The sequence below is a fragment of the Pyxicephalus adspersus genome, chromosome 5, assembly GCF_032062135.1.
Source record: "Pyxicephalus adspersus chromosome 5, UCB_Pads_2.0, whole genome shotgun sequence".
Taxonomy (NCBI): domain Eukaryota; kingdom Metazoa; phylum Chordata; class Amphibia; order Anura; family Pyxicephalidae; genus Pyxicephalus; species Pyxicephalus adspersus.
In genome coordinates this window covers 85,251,808-85,265,224 of record NC_092862.1, presented here as the reverse complement: position 1 = coordinate 85,265,224, position 13,417 = coordinate 85,251,808, and the positions used below count along the sequence as shown (strand labels likewise).

General features: G+C 39.9%; 1 protein-coding gene across 5 annotated transcripts in view; it reads left to right on the top strand.

The window, feature by feature from the left end:
• The window catches only part of CLPTM1L (CLPTM1 like), a 98,187-nt gene that overhangs the window by 66,822 nt on the left and 17,948 nt on the right, over window positions 1–13,417 (top strand). For all 5 annotated transcript variants that reach the window (XM_072411979.1, XM_072411981.1, XM_072411980.1 and 2 more), the window contains exons 13-14: window positions 3,831–3,913; window positions 4,632–4,666. In XM_072411979.1, the coding sequence (XP_072268080.1) occupies window positions 3,831–3,913; window positions 4,632–4,666 (118 nt within the window). The remainder of the gene's footprint in view (window positions 1–3,830; window positions 3,914–4,631; window positions 4,667–13,417) is intronic.

Here is a 13,417-nt window from a genome sequence, read left to right as displayed (position 1 = left end):
AACCAACTATCATTCCAGAAAAGGCTGTTATTTTTTTTTTTTCCACTGGCAGGTCCTGCTCTTCACCCCATCTTGGCTGCAACCTTGGTTGAATGATCAAAATTTTGCAGCAAATAGTTGTAGCTTCAGCAACGACAGTCTGCTTCTTTTAGAACCTTTGAGTCACCACCTAGATGAATCCTGACCCTTTAGAATTCATCACTGGAAATAATGGAAGTCTTCTGGGTCTAGTAATGAAGACAGTGTGGGCCAGAATCTTTAGACTCTGATTTCAGGTTTGTTCTCTCCATTCCAGAGAGTTGACTGACTCTTCTCTTTTGTATGAGAGTCTTGGGTTCGAAGGCAGTCCCATTTGTCTAGCCTCACCCCAGACCTTCGCAACAGAACATTCTGTCATTGTGGGAACAATCAGCGTAGTCCCCAAGCAGACCAGTTTATTTGACTGTGAGAATGAGGTCAATACTAATTTTGTGGTTCAAGAATTTTGTTCTGGGTGGCCTTGGTCCATCATTTCGAATTGTCTGGTGAATCCTTACAATGGATGCCCACATTTTGAGCTGGGAAGAGGTTGAGGAATCAAGTCACCTTGGTCAGTGAGGTTGTGGTTATCAGAGAAGTTTTTTGATCATTCTAGATTCAATTTCTGTGACTTTGCTGTCTTTGTAGAGCAACCTGTCAGAGGCCTATCCAATTTAGGTTCAGGATGTTGCCATGGCATTGTTACACATCAGCCATCAGGAAGGGACAAGAAATTTCAACAAGGCAAGAAAGGTAGATCACATTGTGGGCAGAACTTCATGTTCCAGCCTTGTCTGTCGTGTACATTTCAGATTTAGACAGTCAGCACACAGACTTCCTCAGTTGAGATTGTCCGTATTCAGGGCAGTGGTCCCTACACCTAGGGTGTTCCTGGTCAGAAAAACCTGATGTGAACCCTCCTGCTTTGAGGTTGAAAAACAAACTTTACCCAGGTATAGAGATCCTCTAGGGCAGGCATGTCAAACTCAAATACACAGAAGGCCAAAATGAAAAACTTAGACCAAGTCTGGGGCGAAACTTGAAGTTTATTGAAAAAATTGAGGAAGTTTACTATTTCATCTATAACTAACAAAAACAAACCCCCTCTACACACACTTTAGAGTTGGAAAGACTAATTTCTATCTATCTATGCAGACTGTGTGGTGTTTATCCTCTCACATCACAAGTTTGTCTCACACTAAATATTACACTATGCAGTCTCTAATGGATTGAAACAAACACAATGCCCCTGGTAGTCACCATGTGATCATTGCCTAGGCTTTGTGTCACATGATGGGTGTACAGGTATAATGTCTATGTATTGCATGTATTGAAAATGATGATGTGAGGTGGTAACGCGGGTGGGCCGGATGTAGGTAATTTTCTGAATTCTTTGGGGGGCCAGATTTTGCCCATGGGCCAGAGTTTGACATCCTTGCTAGGGAAAGCAGTGGATGCTTTGGTGACTCTTTGGGATCAGTACATGTTGAATTATTCTTTTTTGTCCCCTGACATCTTTTTTTGTTCTAATTATTCAATGAAAAGGTAGGGTCTTTCAACGTAGTGTTTTTCTGTACTCATGGTCTCCTTCTTGCACCTGTGTCTTGGCTCTCAGTGCTCTCAAAGGTCAGGTTTTTTTTTTGCTCTTTCTGTTTTATTTTAGAGATAGTTGTCCTCTTATTTCCTAATTAAGACCTTTGCACAGAGAGTCTCTTGTGTAGCTCCCCCTGTTTGTTTCTCTGTGACTTAATCCCCCTAGCGTTCTAATTCTGTCAGTTTTTTGATGCAAAAAGTGATCCCATTTTTTTTGCATTGAAATTTTTGTTTATAGTGTGGGCCTGTAATTCTTAGGATTAACTCCCGGGTATGATAATTATATTTATTTATTATATTATAATCATAAATTATTATACATTATTATAAATAATAATTTTAAAAAGTAATTAAATAGTAGACAACAATGTAATCTTAAAAAAAATAAAAAATTAAAAATGTACTTTTATTTTTATTTCATGTTGTGTGGTGTTTTTGTACTGAAAAAACATTTAAAAGCAGATTACATTGTAGTCTGCTTTTAAATTTCCCTCCCAGACACACCCCCCAATACATCACCACTCACATTACCCGGAAGATGACTCATCCTCCCGGGTGATGCGAGTGGGGATGTCCCGCCTGCCTCACACAGACGCTGGAGCTGCTGCTGCTCTGCGTCCCCAGAGAGATGCAAAGCACAATGCAGGACTCAGTAATCTGCTTTCAAATTTCCCGGCCACGCCCCCCGACGGACTGGCGCCCCGGCATCACGGCAGGACCATTGGATCACCACTGGAGCGTGGGGCAAAGGTAAGGGGGGCTCTTAAAGTTACCTCGAGTGTGACTCGGGATTACCGCTTTTTGCATGTAAAACCCACCCCGAGTCACACTCGCGATTACCGCTAGGGGGGGTTAAAAAAATTCTAGGCCTCCCTGTGCTTAGAAAGAGCCTTTTGAATCAATCAGAAACAGTACTCCCTCCACTCTTACTTGCAGAGTGGTATATTATGTTTTTGTTAACTCTGCAGGGAGAAGGTATAGACAGGTGGCTTGATCTTCATAGATATACACAAGCCCTAGAACTTTCTTGTTGCCTAAGATAATTATTGCCCTTTATCACACAGGTCAGGGAAGTTGTTCTTTTCTCTGGCTTCAGTTAATTCTATAGATATTTCCCTCTATTGTCTGGATGTGGTTTGGGCTGTGAAAGTCTTAGCTACTGCTTCCACCAAGAAGATTCAGTTTTTGTTAACTCAGGTGGACCCTGTAAAGGTATTGTGAGTTCTTAGTCCACTATTTTTATGTGGCTTGAATAGTTCACATAGCTCATGGTTCTAATGATCAGATATCACCATTTTCTGTAAGTTTTTACTACATTAGAATTGTTTAGATGAGTGCTCCTGTTTGCCAGATTTGCAAGACAGACACTTTTTCTTTTGTTTTACCCGTTGATATTGAAGTCTCATCTTGCTTAAAGCATAAGGGCATGCTTGCTTAGGGAAAAAAGTCTTTTTATATGGCTTTTAACTTTTGGCCTCAGTGTTTACTGGGTTGCCAGATAGTTGGAATCCTTTTGGACTTCATGTGTCCCCTAGTGGATGGGAAAAGAATTAAAAATTTTGTACTCATTGTCAATTGTTTTTTTTTTTTTTTTGCATTGCTTGCTACAAAACTGAAGCAAGCTGGTAGCGGAACAGACTTGTCCTTACAGCTTTTTGTTTGCCAGTGTCCATTTCTTCTGTATGTGGCAGGTTAACCTGTAAAACCTGAAAGTGAATTCCTGAAAGTACATTTCTGTTTCCCTCAGTAAACCTAAAAATATGGATTTCAAAAATGTTTTTTTCTGTAAAACAGTGCTACCCTTCCCTCACTCTTCTTTCTACTTTTAACCTTGTCTCCGGATGTTCTAACCTGGAATTTGTTGATGCCTGTAAAACGGTAGGTGTGCAGAGTGTGTATCCTCCCACACCAAAATATGGGTTTTTTCACATGAATGTGGTTTAGGAAATGTGTATATGAATGTTTTGTGAGGTTTGAGGTCATTGCTGCCATCTGGAAGGTGACTGCTGTAAGGGTAAGCGTCCCATGTTTTGGACAAAAGCCATATTATTGCTAGTTCATATATTTTCTTTATTTGTTTTACTTAAAATACTATTATGTTAGACTTAGCTTGTCTAGGAGCTTGTTTCTAGTTCAGGCAAACAAAGCATAGGTGTGGTTCCATTGTCTCGGTCAGGGTGACATTTATCCTTTTTTCTCCATTTTTTTTTTTTTTTTAGGCAATGAAATATTTGTCCTATTTATTATACCCATTATGTGTTGGCGGGGCTGTATATTCGCTTTTGAATATAAGATACAAAAGGTAACCAGTCTATATTTATGCTTTTGTTTGAATAATACTTTGGAGCCTTTTGGCGTTCAGTTAAAATTAAAGTTCCCCCATTTTAATAGAAACCAGTACTTATTCAAATACTAATCTTTAATACACTGAGTAACTGAGCCCTAAACAAGTGTACCAATAGACAAGTCAATTGATCTTTATAATAAAGTTATTAGATCCAGTGTCACCAAATGGCAGAAGACGACTTTCACAGCGGCTCAAATTTTTGCCCTTCAATCTTTTTCTGTTTCTTCTATTTGATTCTTATACATTTTTATTTTTGCTGTACTGATTCTAGTTCTTTGAAGAGAATGAGACTTTGCAAATATACCTTTAATGCACTGACAAAATAGTGAACATTTATTTAGTACCTTGGGTAGCAAACATTAGAAATAAATTATATCAAGATCCTAAAGAGAAATAAAAACGTAAGTATCAAACATTTAGTTGAGACCTGACATTCAGATATTTCCTAATAAAATATAGATTTCCCACAATTGTTAAAACCATGTAACACACACATTGGCCATACAATTGACTTGAGATTTGTGTGTTGGTAATTGATATACAGATAGTTTCTTTTTCTTTAGGATTTCCACAAATACTTTATATTATGGTTTAAATGGAAGGTGAAGGATTTTTAAAATTACTATATAATAAAAACAAATAATCATTTTTCATTTTTTCTGTGCTTTTACAGCTGGTATTCTTGGTTGATTAACAGCTTTGTTAATGGTAGGTTCATTTTATTGTACGTTACATTAAAAAAAAGGTTTGTTATACAGTTATAAATTTTTGCCATGTTTTTTTTAATTGCACAAAACATGCAACTACATATCAAGCAGCAAGGATCATCGTTGTTTTACAAATAACATGCAATATCACTGGAGGTACATGATTATACAGCTGTGTACACAATTCCCAAGATGTGTGTAGTATGTCTGCTTTGTTTATAGTCATGTGTTTTTATTGAAAATGTGAATGATGGCAGATTTTATGTTCAGTTTATAACACAATTTAGATGTTGGTGACTAAAGACGCTGTTTAAGGTCCTGACTTTTATTGCAAAACCCTTTTTCTCCATTGTGGGGAACAGTTAGACATTGCCAAGTTTTTATTGCTGACTGTTCCCACACTGGGTAGATGGACCACTCAGTTTGTCACAGAGACAAAGTTAAGGGAAAATACAATATTACGAATATTACGGTTATCTCCAGGCCAAAAGGTAAGTGTAATAGGGACTGTTCTGGAAACAACTATCCTAAGAGTAGTTTAATCTTCCCCTTCTTTGTGATATTTCCTCTAAGAGAAAGTGAAGAGAAATTTCCCCAGTGGTACTCTGTAAGCAACAAATACACTATCAGGGGATTAAACCTCCCTTACTCTACCCAAAACTAAAATAAACTAATATTATTCATTTTGATTATGCTTTAATTTAAAATAGTTTTAACGAACTGGTTTGCACTGATGGTGTCATCAGGCAGCTAAGTTTATAAACTTTTCCTTAGAGATGCAGTAGAAGGGGTGAATTATATATTCCTGAATTAGCAATCACCTTTTTTTCTTGCCAACTACATTTTTTTACCAAAACAAAATATTTATCCCTTTATCTGCCCCTTTAATCAAAAATGTAGAAATAAAGGAAGGTTTCTTTATTTTCGGTTTTTCATGTTATGAGCTCACATTTCTAGATTAAGGATCCAGGATTGATTTTGCTTCTTTATGTGCTAGATCTTTAAGTAGATCCAAGATCTTTAAGTAAAATTCAATTTTGAGTGTTGATCCTTGTCCTAAAAATTATGTGAAGAATGTGCTCTGAATGAGCATGGAGGTGCTAAACTGGGGTTTTAAATCTATATATTTCCCTGTTGAGCTACCTAAAATCCAGGCAACACCAGTAGCTTCTCTGTTGTGTCTATTTTGTATTCTTTACCGGATTACTGGTAATGTATTATGAATTCCTTATAAAAATATTATCAAAAGTATTTTTACCCAGCTTTTTCGGGATATGGATCCCGGGATCCCTTTTAGTGAACTCTGGGGATGATTAATTATTAGTGCACTACTCTTGCTTGGGAAAATGGCCTAGTTGAACAGGATGGTGCCCACAACACCCTTTTAGCCTAATGTATCAAGCAAAATTTGGCAAATTCACAGTCATTTGAAGCCTCTGTTCGATAAGTACTAAGTTTCTACATTTGTATTCTGACTGTCCACTGTGATTGGGTCACCATCTCTATCCCTAAAGTAATAATAGTTGATGGCTCACAGGGAATGCATCAAGGCCCAAACTCAATGAAAGTTGTTTCCAGCTATCAAAAGAGGCTACCATTAAACTCAGGCCTTATGGCATTGCTTTCCACTCTTGTCCTGTAGTTCCCATAGTGATATACCAAAAGGTTCCTTCAGCCCTCACGTGGAGTTCTCTGAGGATTCTACAATGCTGTATGGTGGTCCCAGCTATGGTTTCTATTTTTGATATCATGAATCTGGTTTCTCTTCAGTTTGTTTCGGTTATGATAGGGTAGCTTAGCTATGTGTGTTTTAGCATTAGGTTGAAGTAGGTTTTCCTGGGGTAGTGGAAGGCAGGAATGGCCCGTGTCATGTACAGGCACTTTCCCCATGTAACCGTGCTGCTTTTGGTGACATGGGGAGATTTACAGAAGATCTTCTAGAATGCTGCTCCTGTTTCACTGTCTAGTCATCTGGCTAAAGGTAGCGGCAGATTTATTTAACTGTAAGTGGTGTCATCCACTGTCTGTGATATCTGGGACCTGTATACATTTCTGATTTCTAAATTAACAGATATATAAATACTATCTACTCTGCTGTCGTCTGTTGAGTAAAATTAAATCCCTACTGGATCAAGCAGCTGCCTCATGTAAACTACATTATTAATAATAATGCAAGAAGGTGAGAAGTTAAATACTTATTCTGAAGTGATAAGTGAGTCATTAATTTACTAGGTAAGATAAAAAGGTGTCTATTAAACAATTCACAAACTGTAGTCAGGGTTAATGAATTTGTCAAAGATAAATGTTTAGAATACAAAGAGAATGTAAACAACCTGACTGAATTCAAAATTTCTAGGTCAAAAAAAGTTTCTGCAAGTGTTTCAGGTGCTCTGTCATATATATCGAACAGCTTTAATCTAGTGTATAGGATCGGGGGCCCCAACCAGTAGTAACCTAATTCCTGATCAAAGCAATGCACCGGTACCCGCACCCATAAAAAGGGGGAGGTGATATCACCAGATCTTCAAAGCATAGTTCAGCATTTCACTGAATAAGCATCTAATTTTTTATTCCAGAGCCATCTTCACCTCTAGATTTTTCATTAGTTTTGTTTGTAACATTGGGTTAGTAGTACAGACTAAAAATAATGTGTAGCAGGTGGGCCCTGTGTTAGAAAAAAAAATTGTTGTTTCAGTGTATAGTTCCCATAAAGTCTGGAATTTTATAAAGGAAGGTCCTTAGTGGACCATTAACTGTACACGACAGACCTAAAAACAAAATCAGTAGCTATCTAAAAACCATGTTTAAGTAAAATAAAGACAGAAAGTGTATAGTTTATTTTATTAAAAAAAAAGAAAAAAAGTTGGGGGGCTTGGCATGCCTATGCACGGGTAGGAAGCACAGTTACAGAGCTCCCGCTCCGGCTGCCTGTTTTAGTGGATTGTACCGGCTTTTCTTCTCTGCTGCAGATGGGCAGAAAACATACAAGGGAACCTGCTGGTGCATCTAGCGGGCTCTGCTCGCAGAAAATTGGGCAGTTCTTCTCGGCTTCTTAAGAAGACTACAGGAGAAGGGGGCAAGATGGCGCACAAGCCACCACGTGCACGCTCCCTCTCCCCGAAGCATGAGGAGACAGACGCAAGGCTAAGGGAGATACAGGGACCAGAGACATTCAGCTCCCCTGTAAATATAATAGGCGCTCCTTCAGCTTCCTTAACAGGTCTCTCTACCCAGCAGGACAGCACTCCTAGGAGACCTCAGGAACCGGAGGCAGCAGACCACCATGAGGTGAGCCCGCAGCACTCTGTCCTCTCTTCAGTTATTTCTGAGAGACCTTCCCAAGCATTTGCCAGCCCTGTTCCTGATCAGAATTCCCCTGTGTGGGATAGAGATCAGTGCCTACATAATTTACCCACCATAGAATATTTTGAAAATTTAAAGAAAAGCCTGGTGAACACTTTTCGTTCAGAAATTGCAACACTTAAGTGTGACATGACCCACCGTATTGAAGAGGCAGGCAAAGCCACAAAAGATCTTAAATTGCATGTTTCTAATCATGCCTCTGTTCTGAGGGAACACTCTGCCTTACTGGAGAATTATTTTACCATCGAGATGATTTGGAAAACAGGAGCAGGCGTAATAATTTATTGGTATCAGGGGCTTACCTGAAGTGGTGGAAACTAAAGATCTTTATGGAGCCGCTTTAGCCATATTAAACGCAGTGCTAGATAAGCCTAAGGACATCCCATTGGAAACTGACAATATCCACAGGGCCATTGGTCCCAAGTCCTCAGACCCCAGGCGCCCGAGGGATGTGATATGTTGTCTACACGCCTATGAAGTTAAAGATGAGATAATGAAACCGGCTCGAGACCAAGAGGAAATCTGCTTTAATGACACCCCAGTGATGCTTCTTCAGGATTTGTCCAGACGCACGTTGGCTCAAAGGAGATCATTAAAGCCAATACTAGATGTGCTCCACTCTCAAAACATCCAATATTGTTGGGGGTTCCCCTTTCACCTTGTTGCTTTTAAAAATGGTCGCTCAGCTACCTTGAGATCGCCTGTGATCTTCCTGATTTGTTGGATGTCTTTAACCTGATTGAGATTGACATTCAGGATTGGCCTTCATTCATCCCAGTGCCGGATCCACCAGTTAATCCGTGGTGACTCTCTAACAAGAAACGCACGCGGCCTCAAGGAGACTCCTCCCCCCTTAGACTGTTCGGCGTTGATCGTCCCCGAGATGGGTGAGATCATATATGATGCTATTGCCTAAAGTGTTTGCACTTTCTAGGACTCAGTGTTATAATGTCATAATAGTTTCATAATGTTAATGCTACCTCTTTTACTGATTCAGTATTTCTAAGCTGATGGGTCCATAGACCCGGTGTAGAAATGTTTTGTTCATTGCTTCTTTGAAGGTTTTTTATTGTTCTCTTTGTTTATTAAGAGGAGCTACTATGCCAAATTGCACTTCAATGTTGTTTACAAGTGTCTGTAGTATGCCTTAAGGTTTCGGGGAGGAGTGGAAATTTACCCACTCATTCCGAAATGAAGGTATAGCCTTTGCTGGAACCCCTTTCGAGTATGTTCTATAATGTGCAATTGCAGCTGGGGCGGGAGCCCCGACATTGGTTGTCCACGTTACCCTAATTAGGTACAACTGAGCAGTTTCTGCGTCTGAGCAAACGTTTCAGCTATTCCTGACCCTGTCTTATTCCCTTCCCTAAATTTAACCCATCCTTCCCTAAATTTAACCCATCCACCTACTTATCCAACCTTCAGGGTTACTGTTCTCCTGGAGGGTGGTGGGTTGGAAAAAGTTCTTCCCCTTTTTGTTGTTATTGGATTTTTATTTTTGACCAGTTTTAATCTCACAGTTGTTTCATGCCTGCCTCTGTGTCTCCGACTATGGAGACTACCAAAGTATTGTCTTTCAATGTACAAAGGTTAAATGTTCCAGAAAAGCGTACAGCAGTTCTAGCAAGATTGTATAGTTTGGAAGCCCAAGTAGCCTTTTTGCAGGAAACGCATTTTAAAAGAAGGTAACATGCTTTCTTTGCGCAATAGATATTATCATATGGATTATCACTCATGTTATCACTCATCTTGATCGCCTCCTCTACCTCCTGGAAACTGAGTGCAATATATAGAGATGGTGTAGGAGGCTACCTCTGTGTGAAAGGGACAGTGGGAGAGCAAGCGGTTACCTTGGCAACTATCTATATGCCCTCAACCAATCAGGAACCCTTCCTGAAATCTATTTTGGAGCACCTAGAGGAATTTAGAGAAGGCACCCTGGTTTTGGTACGGTACTTTAATTTTACCCCAGAGCCATCACTTGACTCGACAAGGGATGATTCTAGTGGCGTTCCTAGAGGGAGAAAGAGACTTAAGAAATGTTTTCTCAGAAGCCAACAGCTTCTAGATGCCTGGCGCATCCTTAACCTTTGTGGGAGGGACTATACTTTTTTCTCTCACTCTCATCAGACTTATTCCAGATTTGACCACTTTTGGGTCCGCCAGGCTGATCTCCACAGGGTTCAGGGGTGCTTTATAGGTGAAATGTTCCTTTCGGACCCCTCACCAGTGATAATAAATATTCAGCTCATGCATGAAAGGCCCAGGTTCTGAAACTGGAGGCTGAATGAAAATCTCCTGAAAGATTTATTAGTGTTAAAGGAAACCGAACGAGAATTGTGCAACTACTTTGCCATTAACTATACACAAGACAGTAGCCCTCTAGTAGTATAGGAGGCCCATAAGGCTGTAATTCAAGGTCATTTAATAAAGCACAGGCAAGACTTAAAAGGGCTAGACAACAGGAAACTTTTAAACTCATTCAGGATATTGGGGAATTGGAAAAGAAGCATAAACGGCATGTCAAAGGGGACTTGACTCAAAAGTTGGTCTCCCTAAAAACCCAGCTATCCCTGCTGTGTCTCAATAAAGCCAAAGCTACCCTAGCAAAATGTAGAAGATCTCATTATGAAAATGGAAATAGGTGCAGCCGTATTTTAGCTAGAGCTTTGCGGGGACAAAGGGAGAGTACTTTTGTTCCTTTTATTGTTGATCACTCTGGTGTTAAGAGATACCAGGTTCAAGAAATTGCGGATGAGTTTCAAAAATTTTATCTATCCTTGTACGATATTGATGACTCACCCCCTATGCCCCAATTTGCTCCCAGAGTAAAAGCGGTGAGAGACTATTTGTCTTAAGTTTGGATGCCCATGCCCCGGCTAGCGCAATTCAAGTTTTAGAATCTAATATTAGTGGCAAGGAAATTTTACAGGCGATAGCTAGTACTCCTGGACCTGATGGTTTCTCTTTAGCATATTATAAACAATTCAAGGAGACATTAGTGCCCCACATGGTAAATATTTTTAACGTCCTCTCGAGAAGGGTTTCTTTCCACCCAGACTCTCTGAGAGCACATATTATGGTGATCCTGAAAGAAGGGCAAGGACCCAGCCAGCTGCTGCAGTATAGGTATGCTTTAAGTTATAGGGGTGCCTATAGCTGTTTAAATGGTCAGTAATTGGGTAATGTATTTTTACACAGGACTATTATAACAGTTGCAGCTACCACTATGCCTGCTGCTGTCTCAGCTGAATCACGTCCTCTGGTGGCATGAATGTTCCAGCAGTGGCTGGGCATGTCTGGGCAAGTCAGTGAGCTGACGTCAGAAATAGGTATATAAGGCGAGATGGACCAAGGGCTTGTCTCTAGTGCAAAACCATCTTATCAGGTAGTACAGCTAGGCAATAGTGAGTCTGTTTTGAGCTAAAGATGAGTAGGTCAATGAGTAACAAACCAGCAATTTTTCCTACATTTGTTGCAAATATACCCCATGTGATCAACGCAAAAACCTAACCATGAGGGTGAGAAGTTGCTTAGGAGTATTACTTTGGATAAAATCTGGGCACCTCATATCTGCTGTCAGGTGTGTTACGTTGGCCTAACACAATGGTTGAATGGGAAAAGAAATAAAATGCCTTTTGCTGTGCCAATGGTTTGGCATGAGCCAAAAGACCATCACTTGGACTGCTGCTTCTGTATGAGTAAAATTGCTGGGTTTTCAAAAAAGACCAAGTCAAAAATCGTCTATCCTGATTGTTAAACCTGCTCTGAAGCCAGTGCTACTTGTTGCAGAGAATCCAGTGCCAGTCCCTTCTACATCTGTTGTTAGTGACAGTGACATGTCGGATGAGGAACAGGAGGATGAAGTCAATGTAAATGAATGTTGTGAACCCCAATTTGAAGAGGGTAAGCCACAATCAGATTTAGATGATCTAGTAACGGACCTGTCTTTGTCAAAAGAGAAGTCTGAACTGTTAGCCTCCAGATTAAAGGAGTGGAATTGACTACAAAAAGAAACGATAACTTCACTCTTTCGTGATCGTCACACAAAGTTTGCAGGTTATTACAGGCTGGAAAACGGCATTTGCTTCTGTACCGACTTGAGTGGTCTGATGATGGAGTTAGGTTGCAAATACATACCAGAGAAGTGAAGATTGTTAATAGATTTGAGCAAAGCAAGTTTGAAAGCTGTATTGCTGCAAAAAGTTAACGAAAAACCTTTTGTTTCTCTTGCTCATGCCGAGGGAATAACTGTTTGGTATGTTTGTTACTTATGTCAGAACATCCTCTGACACTGTCATTCTTTCTGCAGTATCTTACAGTCTGATTCAACAATTTAACCACCCAACCGTTAAGCCCGACCTTGGTTCGGGCTAAAAAAAGTTACAATTATCGATAAGCCCGAACTTTTCCCCCTGTATTAAAATCCTCACTTACCTGGTCCCGCTGTTATCATCCAGCGTCGTGTTCGTGTTCCAGCGTCGTCCTCCAGCGTCGATCTCCCTCTCCAGCGTCGGGTGCCTTCTCCGAGAACCAGCGGGACCAGGTTGGCGGCTGGCAGTGAAGAAGATGCCGGCCGGCGGAGAAGAAGATGCGGGCCGGCTTCTTACCTGGTCCCACTGTGATCATCCAGCGGTCGTGTTTCCCCTCCAGCGTCGGGTGCCTTCTCCGAGAAGAAGCCGGCCGGCGGAGAAGAAGAAGCCGGCCGGCTTCACCGTCCGTAGCGTGTGCGTGTCCCTCGGCGATGACGTCGGCGCGTGTGCGGGAAATTCAAATTCAAACTCATTCAAACACATTTTGTATTGGATTGAATACAAACTCCTGTATCCAATCCAATACAAAATAATTCAAAATAAATACAAAGTATGTAATTGGTAAATACAAACTCTCATTTTGTATTGGATTGGATACAAAGTCCTGCATCCAATCCAATACAAAATAATAGAAAATATATTTATGTGGTTTTGTCTATAGGTATGTGACGGACACTAGGGAGGTGTTTTAGAAAAATATTTTACTATACAGTATACCGAAATATCGCATTTTCAGTATTTTTCATTTATTTATGTATTCTTGTTTAAGCTGATTTTTGTGTCTTTAATTTTATTAAAAGTATTTTTTTTTTTTACATGATTGTGTGTTTCAAACATTTTTTATATTCATGATATCTACTAGAACCCTGTTCGGACATTTTTCTGTAAGTTACAGGTCTACAATTTAAAAAAAAAAATTTCATGAAAAACAGTGTAACGCTTTTGGAACAGAAATCTAGACATCAGTTTAACGCCCAGGTGGTTAAACTTGGATGGCTGGGTTTTTTATATTTTTATTTCTGCTGTAGACGGTTGCCTTTACTCTGTTATTTAACCTTGACCACTGTTTATGTACA